General features: G+C 43.5%; 1 protein-coding gene across 1 annotated transcript in view; it reads right to left on the bottom strand.

Annotated features, from left to right (window-relative positions):
* The window catches only part of ADGRG4 (adhesion G protein-coupled receptor G4), a 121,869-nt gene that overhangs the window by 58,029 nt on the left and 42,722 nt on the right, over window positions 1-21,118 (bottom strand). The window contains exons 6-8 of the mRNA XM_058714761.1: window positions 4,021-9,687; window positions 2,862-2,956; window positions 795-859 (exon numbers count right to left, since the gene is read on the bottom strand). Of these exons, the coding sequence (XP_058570744.1) occupies window positions 795-859; window positions 2,862-2,956; window positions 4,021-9,687 (5,827 nt within the window). The remainder of the gene's footprint in view (window positions 1-794; window positions 860-2,861; window positions 2,957-4,020; window positions 9,688-21,118) is intronic.

The raw sequence follows: 21,118 nt of genomic DNA, 5'->3' as shown, positions 1-21,118 counted from the left end.
AATACACCATTGCACACCCATGCAAAAGGATCCCATGCAGTCATTAAAAGGAAGAAGCTAAATCTGTATGTGTTGGACTGCTAAGATGTACATGATGTATTTTGAAGCAAGAAAAGAAAGGTGTAAAACAGCACGTAGAGTAGAATCCCGTTCTCTTAATAAACGTATGGCCCCAAATCTAGGAGTATGTAGAAAATAAGCTGCAAACCAGGTATTGGAGAGGGTGGGGAAAGGCGGGTTTTCTCTTTGATCTCGGCTCCTTGATACTCCTCAGCACCTGCCCATTGCACTGTCATCACCTCCCCAAATCTGCACCCCAGGCAAGTCTTAGACTAGTCAGCACTCCTCGCCTTACACATTTCAGGTTCCCTTTGGAATATTCTACCTCCTGAAAGTGCGTTAATCAGAAAATAAAGAGTCTTATAAATCTTCATGCATTGGCCATCCCTAGCCTTTCATCCGTTTAAGGCATGATTTTTCCCCTCAAAGTCACAGAGCATTTTAAAGCCAAAAGGGACATTAAAGGCAACTGAATCTAATTCCACTGTTTCCCTGATTTATACTCCTCTGTTTTGTTCTCCCATTGGCTTTACACCCTACAGTGATAATACACATTTTTCTCGTATTCCAAAGAGAACCTACACTCAGAAGGGAAGATGTAACTCAAAATGCCGACCCTAAATCTCAGATGGAAAAAAACAAAATGAAATCCGCCCTCCCCCGTCCCCGGGATAGGAACATACCCAGAATGCCCCCAAACTGCCTTCGACCCACAATAGATGATACCCCCATACCTGCTTTTAATTTGAATGGCCAGATTAGCAACAGCAAATTCACTGTCCTGAAATATAGAATTCAACTGTAAGAGACAAAACAGATCGATTTTAGTATTCCCACTCCTCTATCAAGCCAGGGAAGTTACCTGAGACAATGTCATCATTAAGCTGCATTTATTATTCCAGTGAGATCAACATTTCCATCTGCTCCACTCAGTTCTTCAATTTACATTTTACCTACTGCCAGGGGCTGAATAGAGTCCCCTCCAATCGATACGTTGAAGTCCTAACTCCCTCATGTGACTATATTTGGGTGTAGGCCCTTTAAGGAGGCAATGAAGGCTCAATATAGTCAGAAGGTGGAGCCTTAATCTGGTAGGACTGGCAGTCCCTGGAAGAAGAGAGACACCAGATATGTGTGTGTGCGTGTGTCCGTGTGTGTGTGTGTGTGTGTCTCTCTCTCTCTCTCTCTCTCTGTACCTGCCACGCGCGTGCGCGTGTGCGCGTGCGTGTGCGCATGTGTGTGTGCGCGCGCACACGCAGGAAAGGCTATGGGAGGACACAGTGAGAAGGTGGCCCTCTGGAAGCCAAGGAGAGAGTCCTCTGAAGAAACCCACCCTCCAGGCGCCTTGATCTTGGACTTCCAGCCTTCGGAACTGTGAGAGAAGAAATGTGTGTTGTGTAAGCCCCCCAGTGCCTTGTATTTTGTTATGGCGGCCCTAAGAGACAAATACACGCGCCCATTTTCAAGCACTTACAATCATGCTATACACACGGCAAAAGAAATGCTGATGGGGAAAGAGAGGAAACAGACATGATCATTTACTGTTGGTGGGGTGCAAATGGATATCGCCTGTCTGGGAGGCCACCTAGCTTTATGTTAGAATGTGAAATGTGGAGCCCAAGCAGGGCTCAGTCGGTTAACCGCCTCTTGATTTTGACTCAGGTCATGACCTGACCGTTTGTGAGTTGCAGGCCTGCATCGAGCTCTGTACTGTCAGTACCGGGCCTGCTTGGGATTCTCTCTCTCTTCCTCTCCTACTTGTGTGCTGTCTCTCCCTCACTCTGCTTCTCCCCCACTTCTAAGCGCTCTCTCTCTCTCTCTCTCTCTGTCTCAGAATAAATAAATAAACTTATTTTTTTTTAAATGTTCAATGTTCATGTGCTTTGATCCAGCAATTCCAGCTCTGGGAATTTATCCTCTAGAAAACCTCAAGTGCCCCCCAAATTTATTGCAAGGGCATATCGTCAGCATTGTTTCCAAATAGAGAAAAAAATAAAAGTGACCTAAATGTCCACCGCTGGGTGTCTGAATTAAAAAAAAAAAATACTATATTACAACCATCCAGTGAAATCCTTTGTATCTGTTAAAGTATATGAGGTAGATGTATATTTGCAATATGAATATGCTCAAAGATATATGGTTAAGTGAGAAAAAGCAAGCTGCAGAATAGGATAATTGTATGATTCCAATTATTTTTGTAAAAGAACATACATGCATCAGTGTTACCACGGGTATGGGGGAAAAAAAAAACCCTCAATGAATATACCCCAGACTGTTAAGAGGATTCAATACAAGCAGTATGAGGGAAGACATTTACTTGCTGGGGCTCGGATTTCAGTCTCTGGATTTTTTTTTTACAGAGAGAATGTATTACTTTTATTTTCAGAAAAAAATGTGAGGATAAAGAAAACATCGTGTAGGAGAGAAAAAATAAAACTGCAGAAAATAAACATATTTAAATACAATAGCATAGGCTTTGTTATCGCTGCCTCCCCACTTTCTCCAATTAGGAAAATTTGGCAGAAGCCCAGAATTTGTGTCTGCGAAGGGAAAGTTCTAAACAAATTAAAATAATGACATCCCATAAAAGCTTTCAGCATTGACACCGTACGTCCTTACAGTGTTACTCACACAGTAGATAAATTTGCAGCAAAAAATCAAAACCAATTAGCTGTGAAATGTATTATGGGTAGAAAGAAGTTAAAGCCTACTTTTAAGCTACTCCGTCCATCATATATATATGCACATACATATATTCACAGATTTTATATGTACCATAAATATTTAAAAGATTATTTTACCCAATTTTCTGCAAATTCTTTGACAACACTGATAACCGGGATCCTTGGGTCTTCATCAAAGACAGAGAAACTCATTTCAATATTGTAGAAGGAGACTGTAATTAAAAACGAGATTAATTTCACTCATTTAGCTCAAGAAATTTAACTTCCATAAATTTGGTCAACATTGCTTGTCATTTTAGAGAGACCAACAATGAAGTCTCGTTCTTAAATTTTGCTTAATTTAACTCCAAGGTCAAGAGCCAACACTTGGGCTCCATATCCAAAAGCAAAACAGATGTACCATCACATTTTTGTTTTAATTATTTCGGCAGTTTCCTGATTGCTACACAGTTGGCGGACACTCTGCAAATCCTCTAAATCCTCAATTTTCTGCAGCCAACCCATTTCCAGTCCATTTAATGGTCAAGCTGAACATCATCTCACAAGATCATTTGCACTGAGAAAATATTTATTTCTCCCTATACTTTTCTTTCTACTTCAGATTTGTCTCTGTATCCCTCTTTCTCTTGTCTGTCCTTTCAAATTTCAATTTTTGAGTGTTAAAAGTTGAAGGGACATCCCAGATTTGGATGATATGGAAGCATTCCAAGCCGGCTGGAGGTGGAGACTGGAGAAGCTGAGGCCTATATAAGAGGAATTTAAAAAGGCAGGCTAGAATATCTCCTGGAATTGGATGGTTTGCAGTCATCATGTCAGACCTAAGGCCATATAATTCTACACTGGGAGAGGGTGAAGTTCCTGATCGATGTTCACATTGGCAGAGACAGAGTATCAGGAACAGAATGGATGGAAAGCGTGCTTAGAGAGGTCATACCGAATGAAAAGATACATTTGCACTATATTTCAATAAAGCAAAGATAAGCAAGATGGCTAGAGAATTCTGTGTTTGGACAAGGTACCACTGTACCCACTGTCTTTTTATAGTAATTTCCACACGCAGTGTGGGGTTCGAACTCACAACCCTGAGATCAAGAGTCACATGCTCTACCGACCGAGCCAGCCAGCTGCCCCCTGCACCCACTGTCTGAAGGAGAGCAGAAACACCTGTGCCCTTCTTTATCCTTTTCTGCCTTCAGGGAACGGCCACCTTAGAGGACACATGACCCAGTGCCCATGTATTCTGTCAGCGATACGCTGCACATATTCTAGAACAGACCTGTGGACTCAGTGGCAACAAGTGAAGTCGAGGTTTCCATAGACCTAAAAGAAGGTGTGGAGTCTAGCCAGATTGTCTCAGGAGAGGAAGAGAGTAGTGAAGGCACAGTTGCTGGAGGAAGGGGTGTTACTCCAGTGGATGTGAGTGGAAGTGAGCCTCCAGTAGCAGTAGATGTATTGGCAGTTATATCTGGAAGGGAGTCCAGTGTAGAGGATGCTGATACAGCTGGGATTCTGCTCCAGGCAGATGTCACGGCGTGGCTGGGCAGAAGCATGGAACTAATAGATCGGGTGTGGTCAGTTGCGGGAGGTGAGCTACTCATTTTGCTAGAGGGTAGAGGTTGAGACACAGTCTGGGAGTTGGCAGCCGCAGTAGTTCTGGAAGATGCCTCAGGGGATTTGGAAACGTATAGGCTGTTGTCTGTGAGTTTAACAGACACAGGGAGAGAAGTTGGGAAGCTAGTACTGATGCTGCCCACTGCAGGTGTAGGGGTGGTTTCCGTGAGTGCGGTGCGTACAGTAGCAAAGGATGGTGTTGTAAAGTTAGTGAACGAGCGTGTCAATGTCCTGTCAGAAGTCAGAGATGTGGACTCTGACAGCTTTACTGTAGAAGAAGTTACAATGTGAGGAGTACTGGATACAGTTGACAGTGGAGAACCCGAAGGGAGAGTGGATAAAATCCAAGCCAGCGTGGGTGAACTAGTAGCCTTTGAAAGTATGGATCCTGAAGCAGCACCAGAATGATTCGATGGGAGTGTGGTCCCAAGAGTTACGGATGTCGCTGTTTTCTCAAACGTGTGCTTAATATCAGCCAAAGTGATAGGGATAGATCTTGAAGATATTGATGAAGGGCTGTCAGACATCCCCAAGGTGGGAAGAAATCCTGACGTGGAAATTGATGGCTTTGCCATAACATCTCCAGCTATAAGACCAGTCTGAGGGGCTGCGAATGTTGACAAAGATCCAGGAACAAGGTATGGAATCTCCGTTTCCATCTTGTGGGGTGTGGGTACATGAGTACTGGTAAACATTGGAAATTGAGAACCTTTAGCTGTGGGTGCGTTCCAGGAAGTCATAAGCAGAGGTTGGGTGTTACTAGGTGTGGTTCTTGTTCCCAGAACTGGAAATTCAACCATTTGGGATGTAAGAGGAAGAAAAGTCTTTGGAGTGGAGAATTTGGCTTCCGTACGACGCGGTGAAAAAAGAAGTGATGTCAAAGAGGGTGGAGTTGCAATGGATTGAGTCCACGGAGAGTACGAAACAGGGGTCTTCACAGATGTGGCACGTTTTGCTGGTTCAGCTGTTGAAGTATTTTCTGACCAGGAAGTCTTCTTTTCTGTATTTGAAGAAAGGTAAGTGGTGGCTTTGAGCCTTTTTGTGTGTCCAGGAGTGCTCTTAAAGCTAGTCAAAGACGGGGACACCTGAATACTCGAGGAAGTATGGGGATGACCTGACGGAGTAGATGAAAACACACTTTCCAGGGCATCAGTTCCAGAAGAAGTATTTGTGAGAGCTGTTACTGTACTACTGCTTACAGGAGACAGGGAGTCCTTGGTAGTCCCAGGTAATATGCCCAGAGTTGCCGTCTCATTTTGTGATGACTGAGGGGTCGTTGCTAGAAAGGGTGAAAATGTGGTCCTTGGAATGGAAGAAATCGCTTCCGTGTTCCTAGAACTGAGTAGAGAGGAGGCAGTGGTGCCTACGGATGGAGGTGCTATCCCCGCCATGATAGTGGTTGGGATGGTTTTCACGGAGGGAAAAGTTGACTCTGTCGGAGAGGAAGAGGATGTAGGTGTGGTCCTGGAGGACACCTGTGTCACTTCTGAAGTAATGAAAGCAGAGGGAAACAGCGTGCTTTTTGAAGCGGGCCTAGGTGCGACATCCAGTGTAGATGCCGGTACGGTCATGAATGAAGACAACAATGAAGAGAATGACCCAGCTGCTGCGGAAGTGTCAAAAGAGGCAGCTGGAGGTGAGAAAGCAGAGCCACCCAGTGACATTGAGGACATCTCAGACATAGGCGCAGAAGTGGCTGTGGAGGGACTCTTCGGGCAATCTGGGTGTGTTGTTCTAGAAGAGTTAGTTACTAGTGTTGTGGGAGTTTCAGAAACTCTCTTGGAGGCAAAGGCAGTGACGCCAACTGGCAGTGAGGACATCTGGTAGATAGGAATGGACGTTGCCATAGAGGTTTTCCCAAGAAGTACCGTTGGTACATTTGGAGCAGAAAGGGCTGTAGTGACCCCATCAGTAGAGACGAGTGTAAAAGTGGCACCAGATGGTCCAGTTGTAGAAAGAGACAGGAAGTCAGGGGAGGTCTGTGTGCTTTCAGAAATGGGAGAGGCGCCTGAAGTCAGCTCCGTTTGAGTCTTAGGGGGAAGCAAGTTTGAAAGAGATGTGTTGATGTCTACAGGATTCGATACTCTGGTTGTCCCGGAAGTGACGGTAGACATTTCTGGAATGTGAGCATCTCCTGTGTGGCTTGAGAGAGAGGTAGATGTAGTCTGTATACTCCCAGAAGCGGGAGGTGAAGCTGAAATCCTGTCAGGTGGAGTTGCAAGTGGAAAGTCTGAAGGTGAACGTGTTTGATGGGTGGAAATTGCTGTGCTCTCAGCAGCTCCTGTATCTGTCATTTCCAAGGACGAAGTACTCTGGGAGTCTGAAATAAAAGGATTCTCTGCTGGGGACATTTCTGTCACCTCCATAGTTCTAGAGGTGTTTCCCAGGGATGTGGTCATCTGCTCTTTGTCAGAAGGCAAGGTAGAAACGTCAGTCACTAATAGGGTGGGGACCAGTGTGTTTCCAAGATGCGCTGAAGATTGAGAAATGTGATCATCTACTGAAGTACTAGCCTTAGGGGCAGAGGTGTCTGAGGACATGGTCTCATCAACAACAGAGGTTTCTGTGGTGCTGGTCGCCAAGCTAACAACATCCCCACTACTGCTGAGAGTGTGCAGAAAGCTGAGAGCGTGGGTGGAAGTCTCCTCCACTTGAGATACAGGTCGGGTCGTCACTGGTGTAAACCGAGTTGAGATCACACGGGTGGAGGACACGACAGGAATGTTGTCAGAGACAGACTTAGAGCAGACAAGAGTGGCTGTAAATGGGGTTACTGTGTCAGCCGAGGTGAGGCGATGGGTGGTCTCAGCCTTAGTTGCCACGGGAGTGGGAGGTCTCCACGAGGGGACTGGACGTTCTGTCAGAGAGAGGACTGTCGCGGGTGTTTTACTGACGGAGATCACTGTGGCTTCTGAAGCGGTGTGAATCGAGCGTCTGTGTGTAGGCATGTCGTGGCTGGTTGCCGAAGCAGTCTGACCCAAAGGTGACACTGATGCTGTGGTCGCAGGAGCTGATGGCACAGGGGTTGCCGAGGAATGGGTAGCCGTAGGCTGCGGAGGCAAGATGCCAGCAGGCAAGGACATAGCTGTCATGTCTGTAGGGATAGTGGCAAAACTGGTCCCCAAAATCCTTCTGGTGGAAGCGCCCAAGGGTTCGGGGAATGTCTGTGCGCTCCCAGAAATGGGAGATGGGGTTGGATTCCCCTCAGGCGGAGCCTCTGAAGTCCAATGTGCTGTGTAGGTGTGGGTGGGATTAAAGATTTCTGTGGCTCCATCATATGAACTCTTAGGTGTGGTTTTCATCGATTTTGTAGAAAGCCAACTTCCTCTCACCTCAGTAGTTGCAGTTCTATTCTCCAATGGGGTAGTCAACTTTTCTATATCGGGAAAAGGGGAAATGGCGACAGAAGCTGTTACCCTTTGTGCAGATTCATCCGTTGCTTCCAGCATTGTTGCAGATGGAGAACGCTCAGTTGTCACTGCTATAGTTGATTTTCCCTCAAGACAATGGGCAGTTGTTTCTTTCCTTGTCACAGTAGCCTCATATCTCTGTGTTTTTGCAGACTCTGCTACGGGGGCCGTTGTCCCTCCACATGCAATCGTACCATTTGTCTCTGTTAGGATGGCCTCAGAAGCACTCTCCTCGGTAGAAAAATTGGGGTCAGTGTCAGCAACGGTAGATGCATCTACTGGGGGAGCAACTGTCTCCCTTGGCGTTGAAAGAACCTCACTTCCAGCTGCTGTAGACATAGGGGTAGTTTTTAGTAGTAAGGTGGTAAGTTTAAACTCAGGCAGTGTGGTTACAGACGCGGGTCTTGAGACTGTGGAGAAGTTAGCAAACAACCACGAAGCTGTCGAGTTGGATAGAGCTGTTGTGTATCTGTCTGTAGTACCATCAGCGGTAATAATAGCATCGGCGACAGGGGTAGCCTCACTTTCTGAGGGTGCTTCTGGTGGGATACCAATAGGACCAGTTGTGGACGAATGTTCTGCATTAGAAGCACTCCCATGGAATGCTGGTGTCAGCAGGGTCTGGTCTGGCCTGGAAGCCCAAGTGGCTTCACCGGTGGAGAGTAGTTGGGCACCACCATCAGTTATGGATGTGGAACCAGACTCATATGCCTTGACTGTGGAAGCTGATCTAGTAGAATTCAAAGAGGGCATGTTTCCACCATCTGTGGGTGTATTCTGGGTATGTGTCGGCCCAGCTGTTGTCGGGGGGAGCACAGTTTCAGCCACCGTGGTGGCAGGTGTGACTCCAGGAGTCGAGGCTGGACGTGTAGTCTCAGCATCACGAACTGTCTGTATATCCTGAGCTCCGGTGAATGGAGAGGATGTCCTGAAAGAAAGGGCCATAGAAGAGGCCTTTTCCGGTATGAAAGTAGGTATCGTATCCTCCATTCTGGGTGAAGAGACGTCCTGGAAATCTACAGATGTCAATTCTGCCTCAGCTGTTCTTAGCACAGGCATCATCTCAACGGGCCTCGTTGGGAGTGGTTTTGAATGAACTGTAGATGTTATTTCTGTGTCAGTTATTGCCAGTGTCGATGCTGTCTGATTTCTAGGAAATACAGAATGCACTGGAGCAACTGTGGAGATGAGCACAGACCCGGGTGGGAATGCGGATACAGTCCCAACATGAGTAGCTGTAGCCGAAGTCTGCTCCACCGTGGACCGAGGCACTGTTCCAGCATCTGTAGATGTAAGAAACTCCTGGCTAGCTGTGAAGATAGCAAGTGCCTCAATACCTGTGGATTTCTGCTTGGGCCGAGATGTTGCAGATATGGGTGTTGACTCAACAGATGAGAATACGGATGTTGTCTTCATAATGGCCGACTGAGATCCAGTCACTGAAGTTTTGGGTATAATTGAATCCTTGGTAAATCCAGATGTGTACGGAAAATTAGTAGCTGCAGTTTGAGGAAATGTCTCGGTAGCAATGGCTTCAGCCATTTTTGTTGTCCCGGTGCTCTCTGAAGATGGGGATTTAGTTATTTTCATGGAATTGGTGGTAGTGCCTGTGGAGGTACCCTTGGTAGGCAGAGTGATGGCTGCTGAAGTTGACAAACTGTCTGCCGTGAATCTAGCAGTCCCCGCTACGGATGTCTTTAATAATTTGGGGGCAGTCACTGTTTCCAGAAGTAGAGACATTGTATTGGAATATGATACGGTTGCATAATCAGTTGCAAATACAGGCATGCTTTTAAACATCATTGTAGAAGAATATACTGTCTCTTGCGGTTTTAGTCCAGTAACTTGGGATGGAGTTGTCACATCTATTTGTTGAGAAAGAGTCGTACTCATTTCTTGAGTTGTTATATTTTCATAAACAACTGAAAAATGAGAAAGCATGTGTTACTTTGGATTCGGCTTTGGAAATCAGAGACAATTCTGTTAGAAAGAGCTCTATAATTTTTTCTTGTATTTTTAAGAGGAGATAAATATCTGATATAATCAAACTACTTGACTACTTGGTTTTTCTTATGATAATTTTCTACTTTCTAAAATCTCTATATTGTTCTCAAAATGCCCTGGTTAAGTAACAAGTAGAAGGACATCCATTTCATAGTGTCTCCATTAAAAATTGGAGGCACCGCTAAAGGAGGGATGAATGCTAGAGTCACGTACTGATTAAGAGGTTTAGCGCTGGGAAATGCACCAATTTCTTGAAAGACACAAGTGATCAAGGCTCACTTAAGAAGAAATAGGTAACTTGAATAGTCCCGTATCTATCAAAGAAGTTGTACTGTGTAGTTAAAAGTCTTCCCAAAAGGAGGGACAGCTTTGGATTCAAATAGATGTAGTTTTAAATCCTGGTGCCATCATTTTTCATTATGTAACCCTGAACTAATTGCCTAACCTCTCTGTGCTGCAATTTCCTCCTCTCTAATGTGAAAAAATAACACCTACCTTATAAAATTGTTTTGAGAACTGAGCTAATGCATATAAAACACTTAGTATAGCACCTGGCACACGGTAAGTGCTCAAAAAGAAATTTAACTGCCATAAAGAAAAGTTTCAGACTTGGTCAAATTTCTAGTACTCTCCTAAGCTCTATAGATTAAAGATGTTTTCATCTGGAACCTCAGGCTTAAACTTCTTGAACATGCACTACACACACACACACACACACACATACACATTTGTCAATAATGTATGTACATATATATAATAAATTTGTATTATGTACATTACAAGCATACACAAAAATAGAAATGTCAAAAGGATATGATAAAAATAAATAGAAATAGAAGTTTTATAATATCTTCTTCCTGCACTCTGATGTACTGTCTGTGTGCCCCCCTAGAATTGTGTACCTCACTTTGAAGACCACCGGGGCCTAGATTTTATCTCAATTCAAGTGAATTAAATTTAACAAGTATTATGAATGCTATTCTGGGTCGTGTGAGAAAGAAGCATATAGCTCTCACAGCATGATTCCTTCCCTCAAAGCGCTCACACTTACATTAGAAAAGTCTTATATTACTGAAATGTTTTTAGACAAAATATAACATAACATTTTTAAACAAAACACTGAAAACAATAAAAAAGAATAGTACAGTGTATAATAAAGTGAACAATTTGGGGCGCCTGGGTGGCTCAGTCAGTTAAGTGTCCAACTCTTGATCTCAGCTCAGGTCTTGATCTTAGGGTCGTGAGTTCAAGTCCCGTGTTGGGTTTTGCACTGGGCGTGAAGCCTACTTTAAAAATAAATAAATAAGATGTGCCTGGGTGGCTCAGTCGGTTAAAAATCCGACTTCAGCTCAGGTCATGATCTCACAGATTGTGAGTTCGAGCCCCGTGTCAGGCTGGGCTGACAGCTCGGAGCCTGGAGCCTGTTTCAGATCCTGTGTCTCCCTCTCTCTGTTCCTCCCCAACTCATGTTCTGTCTCTCTGCATCTCTCAAAAATAAATAAATGGGGAAAAATTTTTAGTAAATAAATAAATAAAGTGAACAATGGAATATAACCAGGTTCCAAATGTCTCTGAATTGCAGTGGGAGACCAGTGCAGTGAGAGATCAACACAGGCTTCAAACTAATGAGGAAGCTTTCTTCTAGAAGATGTTGGCCTTTGAGAAATGATGGGGTTTGGGTAGAGAATCAAAGGCTCGTGGCAACGAATGTGGAGGCAGTGGAAGATCAGTCTAGCTAGGAAGGAGTATGTTGGGTAGGGCTGGGAAAGAATGTCAGACTAGGATGTAACTTGAAGGGGAGGGTGGAGAAACAGGTAACAGAAGATAATGTAGCAGCTTCCACACACTCACTATGAGCCAAGCACTGTACTAAATGCTATCCCATTTCTTTTTTAGTAGTTTTCTTAAGTTTATTTATTTTTCTTAGTAATCTCTACATCCAGCGTGGGGCTCAAACTCATGACCCCGAGATCAAGGGTTGTGTGCTCTTCCAAAGGAGCCAGCCAGGCACCCCATGCTATCTCGTTGACTACACCTAACAACCTTATAAGGTGGATATTACCATTACTCCCACTTTAGAGGTGAAGAAACAGAGTATTGGCAACTTTACACGAATTGCTCAAGTTCACAGTTCAGACCAAGGTCTGTCACCCATGCTCTTAAGCACTCCACCCTTGGAAAGGATGTAGATTCTCGAGTGAGGAGAACGAAGTGAATAAAAGTAGTCTTTAAAGCAAATGACTTTCGTGGCAGTGTACAGGATGGGTAGGAACAGGAAGGCACTGAAAGCAAGGAGATTCTTTAGGAGGCTGGTAGAGTCCTATTCATCACCTCACTCCCATCAACTCTGAGCCGACCCGACTATCCATCGCCTCCATACTTGCACTTGAGAGGTCAAGCACTGCTGGCCGTGGTCACACAAGGGGATGAATTAGTGTTTCTATAAATTCCTGATCACCAACCCCAAATAAGCCTCTCACACTGCCCAGCCACCCTACTATTTTCTCTGCTCAATTTTTGCTACTACTCTCTACAATAACTATTTGAAGCCTTCCTCATTACCAAACTCTGCCCCCTCGCCCCGTGTTTATTCTGTAACTGTGCCCCTTACTTCATGGGACAGAATAATTGAAGTGATCAGAAACTCAGCCGTGCTACTGTCTCAGTTCTCCCTCACCGGCAGGTATGGCTCCTTTTCTTAAGGAGCCTTTCCTTCCTGATTTAAAACATATTCCAGTCTCTTGTAATACAAAATAAAAGCCCTACATCTGGGGCGCCTGGGTAGTTCAGTCGGTTAAGTGTTCGACTCTTGACTTCGGCTCAGGTCATGATCTCACAGTTCGTGGGATCGAGCCCCGCATCGGGCTCTGCACTAACAGCGAGGAGGCTACCTGGGATTCTCTCTCTCCCTCTCCCTCTTCCCCTTCCTCCCTCTCTCTGTCTCTCCCTCTCTCTCCATCTGTCTCTCGAAATAAATAAATAAACATTAAAAACAATAAAAGCCCCACATCCCTCTACAGGTACTGCCCTGTCTCCTTCTTCCCCATCACATCCACTTTAAAGAAAGTTTATCTATACTGGCTGTCTCCACCCTCCCTGGCTCCTTTCTTTAGCCCACACTGAACTGGGTTTTTTGTCATCACTCCACTGCACAACACCCACTAAGGCCACCAATGGCTTCCATAAGGACAAATACTATGGATACTTTTTCAGTCTTCATCTTACTTTACCTCTCAACAGTTTTGGACAATGTTGACCACTCCCTTCTTCTTAAAATACTCCTTTCATTGATTTCCGTGACATAACATGCTCTTGGGCTTTCTCCTACTTCTCTGGCCACTCCTTTTCTATCTCTTTTGCAGACCCATCCTATTTAACCCAGTCATTAAATATTAGAGTTCCTCAAAGCTTGGTCCAAGCACCTCTTCTCTTCTCACCCTGTGGTTTCTTTGTTTCTTTTTTTTTTTTTTAAATATTTATTTATTTTTGAGAGAGAGAGAGACAGAGCGTGAGCTGTGGAGGGGCAGAGAGAGAGAGAGAGAGGGAGACGCAGAATCTGAAGCTGGCTCCAGGCCCCGAGCGGTCAGCATGGAGCCCGACGCGGGGCTCGAACTCACAAACTGCGAGATCATGACCTGAGCTGAAGTCAGACGCCCAACCGACTGAACCACCCAGGCGCCCCCTCACCCTATGGTTTCTTCACACACCTCCATATTCCAGTTTACACCTATACACAGATGAATGACAAAGTTATATCTCTCGACCGGATCTCTATTCTGAGCTCCACATCTGTATACCCAATTGCTTACTTGACATCTGTTGGCTATCTCATTAACCCTTCCAACTCAATATGCCCCAATTTGAACTCGGTCTTCTCTCCAAACCGGGTCCTCTGTCAGGACTCCCTCAGTGAATGGCATCATCATGCGTTTAATTGCACAAGGCAAAATCCTCTCCCTCTGTCTCCTTTTTCTCTCTCGCCTGCCATAGCCAACCCATAATTTTGTCCTATAACTCTTATCTCCCAAATAGCTCTTGACTCCATCTGTTTATCTCCATCTCTATCACTTACCACCCTGACCAAACCCCCATTGGCCTCTCACCTGGACTGCTGCACAGCCTCCCACCTGATCTCTGCTTCTGCTCTTGGTGCCCCTCCAGTCTCTTCCATAATAAAATCAGGGTGATCTTTTTTGAAATGCAGATTTGATCATCTCTCTCTCTCTCTCTCTCTCTCTCTCTCTCACACACACACACACACACACACACATACACACACACATTTAGCTCCCTTTAGTGGCCTTCCATTACTCCTAGGATTAAAAACAAATGTGTTTCTTAATAGAGCTTATAAAGCTATACACAGTTTGGCCCCTACCTACCTGTCCAGCCTCACTTTGCAGGATGTTTCTCCTTTGTTTCTTGGGCTTCGGCCCACCAGCCTCATTTTAGTCCTCCAGTATTTGGCATGCTCTTTCCCGCCACAAGACCACCCCCTGTGCTGCTCCCTGTACTTGGAATGTTCTTCCCATCCTTCTTCATTCGATTAACTTCTCCTCATCCTTCAGATCCAAGCTCATGCATCACTTCCTCAGGGAAGACTGCTACCTCCCTTCGCCTCCAGGACTGAATCAAACCAATCTATTCTAGGCTCTTATGACAGCCCATACTTCTTTTTCACAGTAGTTGTCACATCTGCAGTTTTACACTGGTGTGTGCTTATCACTACTGTCTGTCTTCCCCACTACACCATGTGGGCAAGGACCGCCTCTTTCTTTGCTCACCAGGGTAACCTTAGTGCCTGGCATAGGGCCTGTCACATGGTAGGTGTCCAGTAAATATTTGCAGGCTAACTGAACAAGTGGATGATGAGGGGTTGGAATGAAGTAAGAGTCATGTTGGGATTCCTAAAGGAAGAATTGACAGGTTAGAGTAATGAAGAAGCTTACGAGATGAAGAAGACCGAAATCTCAGAGAACCCAAATTTTGCTTTTGGGCAACTTGGAGAATAGCAATGATACTCATAGAAAATAGGAAAATTGGGAAGGCAGCCTCTCTCAGAAGAAAAATATGCAGTTCTGACTTGGATAAGTGGAATTTGGGGTGAAGAACATCCACGTGAAAATGGTGCATAGTAAAATTCAAGACTGAGTCATAATTTTTCTCTGGTTCAGATCACCCAGAATGAAATCATGCATATTTACCATTGGGAAGTTAGCATTTTGAATTTATCCACCTGGGAAGCCTATTACTTATGATGTAGAAATAATTCTGGTGGGGTAGACAATCTACTAACTTGTCTCACTGTCTTGAGCATTAAAATTACCTTTAATTTGCATATATAGAAATTCTGAGATGTGTGTAGGATGTTCTTTAGGATTTTGTGGTCATTAGCAAGTAGAATGAATGGCAATCAGAAGTCTGCAACTGACTGTACAGAGTTGACAAAAGCACACATGTATAAGGTGACCACACACATGTATAAGGGGAAAAGTCTACGTTATATAAAAAGTACTCTCCCACTTAATTTTCCAACATTGTTTCGATGATCAGAGATTCGCATTCTGTTAGGCCCCATCGAGAAACTGCTACACTTCTACAGCACAATATTTATTTCAAGCTTTCTGCCTTCAAATTTGTCCATAACTACAAGCAGAGGGAGAATTGTCAGGGTTTTTTGGTTTCCATTTTTGCAGACGGCTTTACCACAGCCAACTGGCTTAGCAAAGCTGTTAAAGTGTCACTTATATCACATTTGAGGAGTGTGGCATCCCAGAGCCTGAATCACTCTCTATGAATACACTAATTGTTGAGAAAGAGTACACAATTTCCAGTTCTTTACAAATGATTCATGATGGAGCTGCATTTACTTTTTAGGAAAACAATAAAATACTGAATACCGCAAAAGTCCAAGTTATCTTCTTTGATGCAATATTCAAAAAGCACTGTTACAGGAGTCCTGATGAGTAACAGGAAACTCTTTCAGAACACAGAGGATGGGAGTTAGGTATGATATTTTTATCTGAAGAGGGCTGAGCTATAGATGTTAATTGTTATTAACACTGCCAGTAAGCGTCTCAAAAGAAGCATAAAACTTAGAAAAGGAAAAACAGATGAATTGAACAAAATTGTCAAGCAGGTGGCATTTTAAGTACCAGGTATCTCTTGGAAAATAATGCAACTTACATCACTTCACTTGAATCCGAAGCCTGGATTTATATTTCAGCAAACCTCCCATTGAATCTTTGAGATGAGAGTTTTTTCCCAGAGGGATTAGTGTACCAAGTTTTTCCTCTAGTGTCTTTATTAACAAATACTCAAGTCTTCCTTAATTAAAATCACAGAATCTTTTTTTTTTAATGTTCACGTATTTTGAGAGAGAGCACGTGAGCAGGGGAGGGGCAGAGAGGGATTCAGAGACAGAATCCAGAGCAAGCTCCACACTCGGCACGGAGCCCCACTGGGGGCTTGATCACGTCACCGCAAGATCCTGACCTGAGCTGATATGAAGAGTCAGATGCTTAACTGACTGAGCCACCCAGGCACCTCCAAATCACACAATCCTAGAACTAAGTCTTGGAGACTGTATTCAACCACTTCATTTAGATATTAGGCCCAGAGAGGTACAGTGCTGACAGGATGAGATTTCCACAGATGGAAAAAGTAGAGAAGTAAGACAGTACATGTCAGTGTTTCAATTATCTAGTACCCATAAGTGCATGCCCTCAATTTACACAGAACCACCACAAACCTAGGAGAATGAAGAGACTCTACCTTAAAAAAAAAACAAGGAAAGACAAACTTAGATAATAAAAGCCAAGTTCTGCACATGCTGAATAGCTCAAGAATAAGCAATCATCCAAAATAATGAGACATAAACCTTAGAAGAGAGTATCACTGTGCTAAACCAAAACAGAAAGGTGCCCTTGCAGGCCTGGGCATTGAAACTCAATGGGGGTCCCAAATTATAGCCATGCCCTGAAACAATACCTGCCTTGAAGAATCATTCATATTCCAAATAAAGGCAATCCAATCAAAAGTCAATAGCTTTTTAACCAAGATTTATAGGAATTAAAGATTATTTCAAACCCCAAGTCTGCCAATGAATTACAGTGGGTTAGCAGAGATGTTCAACTGATACAGAAAAAGCATTTGACAAAATCGCACGTCCATCCATGATAAAATCCCTTGGCAAGTTAGGAACGGACAGCATTTATATCAACCTGATAAAGAACATAACCAAGAAACTTACATATAAAATCAACCATAATGGTGAAAGACTGAACGTCTTCCCTCCAAGACTGGGAACAAGGCAAGAATGTCTGCTCTCACCACTTCTCGTCAACATACTATTGGAAGCAGAGACATTCCAGTAAGAAGAGAAAGAAATAAAAGGCATTGCAGGAACGCCTGGCTGACTCAGTAGAGCATGCAACTCTTCATCTCAGGGTTGTGAGTTTGAGCCCCATGTTGGGGGGTAGAGTTTACTTAATAAAAAAAATTAAGTCATTGAAGATTACATGATTGTCCATGTTGAAAATCCCAAGGAATCTTTAAAAAAAACAAAAACAAAAAACTCTTGAAACTTAGAAGTGAGTTCAGCAAGGCTGGATGGTACAAAATGAGCACTAAGCCAAGAGTTCTTAGACTTGACACCAAAAGCATGATCCACAAAAAGAAAAACTGATAAATTGGACTTCATCAAAACTAGAAGCTTTTGCTCCATGAAAGCCCATGTAAAAAGGATCTTAAAAAGCAATCTACAGACTAGGAGAAAATATTTGCAAAACATATATCCAACTAAGGACTAGAATATATAAAGAATTCTCAAGACTCAACAGTAAAACAAATCCAATTTTTAAAACTAGGCAAAAGACATGAATAGCTCACTGAAGAGGATGTACAGATGGCAAATAACCATAGAAAAAGGTGTTCAACATCATAAGGCACCAGGGAAATGTAAATTAAAACCATAACAAAACATCACTACACACTACCAGAATGGCTAAAATAATAAATAGTGACAACACCAAATGCTGGCAAGTATGGAGAGAAAATGCATAACTCATCCATTGCTGGTAGGAATATAAGAAGGTACTGGCACTTTGGAAAACAGCCTGACAGTTTCATAGAAAACTAAACGTGCAACTACCATACGGCTCAGCAATGACGCTACTGGGCATTTGTCCCAGAGAAAGGAAAATTTGTGTTTACACAAAAACCTGTACACAAAGACTGTAGCAGGGTGTGGTGGGGGATTTTTGAGGGGTGGCTATAGCCAAAACCTGGAATCAGTCCAAATGCCCTTTAATGGGTGAATGTCTAAACAAACTGTGGAAAATCCATACCATGGAATCCTACCCAGCAATAGAAAGGAACAAACTATGGATACACACAACCTGGAGGAAACTCAAGGGAATAATGCTGATGGGGGGGGGGGGGGCAGAGCCAATGCCAAAAGGTTACACACTGTCTGATTCCATTTATTAACATTTTTGAAATGACAAACTTTTAGAAATGGTGGACAGATGAGGGGTTTTCAAGGGTTAGGGAGGTGGGGAGCAGAGGGAAGTGGGGAGAAAGGCAGGAGAGAAGTGGGTGTGTTTATAAAGGGCAACAGGAGGGATCCCTGCAGTATTGAAAGTGTTCCCTGCCTTGACTGTGGTGCTAGATGCACAAATCAACACAGGGGATAGAATTATGTAGAACTTAATACACGCAAATGGGTACAAGTATTAAACTAGAGAAATCTGAATATGGTTAGCGAGTTGTATCGACATCCATATTCTGGTCGTTATCCTATAGCTTTGTAAAAGGTCACTCTTGGGGAAAACAGAGCAAATTGTACAAGGGATCTCCAGCTGCATGTGACTCTACAGGTATCTCAATTGAAAAAAAAAAAGGCAAATGCAAAAGCCCACACCGTGCAGGTAGTTGAGTGATAACTGAACGTCCATTCCTACTGGAAGGACCACAGAAGCCATGGAGTCTGGCCTCCATCTTTGAAGGGCTTGCAAACATGTTTTGCCACATTCATTCTGTTTCCACTTGTGAACAAGTGATCATTTGCACAAATGATTTGCATGAGCTTTGGTATTTCTGTATTAAAGTGGGGATAATCCACGCTAATTCACAGGGGCCTGTGGGCTTAATTGCCATTTGCTCCTTCACTCTAGACAAAATTGTATTATTGTAATCATTGGGAGCTAGAGAACAGAGGTATAGAGTAGCTGAATACTTATGAGGCATTTTGTTGCAGGTGTACCTGCCAACAGAATATTAAGTAGAACATTTGCTAAGGTACCAAATTCTGCTTATGATTTGGGTACATCACCTCATATTAAATCTTTGTGGTTTTCTAGCCTACATATTGCATCTGGCTTTTTCTTCCAATCACGACCTTTGGAAATATAATTCAGAATGTGTTTATTAGATTTGTGAGCGATAATAGTGACCAAAAACTGCTACAGACAGATCTGCCCATGGGGCAGAAGAAATACAAAACGAGCATCTTTAAGATAATGACAAAAATATACATGTTTCAAAATGGTGTCTGTATTCAGTTTCCAGGAAGGGACATGAAAAATGAATCCTGAGACAGGGAGAGAGACAGGTGAAACCGTCTATCTCTGAATCTATAGGAGAACGTCACCCTGTGCAGGGGAATACAAATAAGGAAGTTCAAGGAAACTACAAACAGCCTCTGCTTACCTTTCGTGATAAAAAACGAGGATAGCCCAGAGACTTGATATACAAGGGCCAAACCAAATTGCCTTTTAGCTAGTAGAACCCATCGCTATGGACCCTTTCCTATCAGAGCTGATAATTGCTTAGCGGGCTTAATAGTGGGCCAAACAAAGGCCTCAGAAAGTGCATGAATGATATAATCAATCTCTGCATATTCTAAGAATGGTTAGTTCATAGTAATTCTAAAGCAGCTGGAGCATTAGATCTCTTAATAAACCTGAGCAAATCAATAGCTCCACCGATACAGGGGCTCTGAGTTTCGATACAGTGCAGCCTTCCCGGGATGGGCTTGGTTCATGTTATTCCACTCTTTTCCAAGGGGATTTCTCAACTCCATAACCAGGGGCTCATTTCGTCTGAGCGCCTTTGGGAAGACTCTTCGTCTTCGTACATTCACAACTCAGAACAAATCCTTTGCCGGATCATGTGTCTGAGCTAAGATTAGGCGATTATACTCAACATAACCTGGAGAGGAAATTCAGGTTGTGCTCAGTCCCTAATGGTCACCTCAAGAAATTCCTGTCACCAACCATTCCTTTTTTTTTTTTTAACGTTTTTTTAAATTTATTTTTGAGACAGAGAGAGACAGAGTATGAACGGGGGAGGGGCAGAGAGAGAGGGAGACACAGAATCGGAAGCAGGCTCCAGGCTCTGAGCCATCAGCCCAGAGCCCGACGTGGGGCTCAAACTCACGGACCGTGAGATCGTGACCTGAGCTGAAGTCGGCCGCCCAACCGACTGAGCCACCCAGGCGCCCCCAACCATTACTTTTTAAAACACTGTAGACTTTGTCACAGCTGAAACCTGGAAATAACTTCAAAGTCCTTCAAAGAGAGGTCGTCGAATAAATTATGGGAGACCCTTACTCTCTCATACTAACCCACCCCCTCCTCCCAAATAATCAGGCAGCTCTATGTTCTGTATTTTCTGATATGGGAATGCCTCCAAAATATATGATTAAATGGATTTTTAAAACAGATACGAAGACTATGCACATAATGATGATCCCAACTGTCAAAAAGAAAAACTAAGACTATTTACAGGTAAACCAAGCTTGACATTGTGTCTGCAAGGATACATAAGACATTGTTAACATTCATCACTTTCAGGGAGAGGCACTTAAGGCAAGAGATTGACGAGAAAGGAGGCTTTTACTTTTTTTTTAATTTATTTTTTTTAATTTTTTTTTAACGTTTATTTATTTTTGGGACAGAGAGAGACAGAGCATGAACGGGGGAGGGGCAGAGAGAGAGGGAGACACAGAATCGGAAGCAGGCTCCAGGCTCTGAGCCATCAGCCCAGAGGGAGGCTTTTACTTTTAATTTATGTCCTTACTCACTGTTTGAATTTTTACCAGTGTATCTATTGCTTTTACTTTAAAAAATAAATCCATCTTTTAAAAAAATTTTGTGGGAATGCAAGCTGGTGCAGCCACTCTGGAAAACAGTATGAAGTTTCCTCAAAAAACGAAAAATAGAACTACCCTATGACCCAGCAATTGCACTACTAGGCATTTATCCACAGGATACAGGTGTGCTGTTTCAAAGGGACACAGGCACCCCCATGTTTATAGCAGCACTATCAACAATGGCCAAAGTATGG

Source organism: Neofelis nebulosa, chromosome X (assembly GCF_028018385.1).
Source record: "Neofelis nebulosa isolate mNeoNeb1 chromosome X, mNeoNeb1.pri, whole genome shotgun sequence".
Classification (NCBI taxonomy): Eukaryota; Metazoa; Chordata; class Mammalia; order Carnivora; family Felidae; genus Neofelis; species Neofelis nebulosa.
The sequence above is the reverse complement of the archived record's forward strand: the minus strand, read 5'-3'. Positions and strand labels throughout refer to the sequence as shown.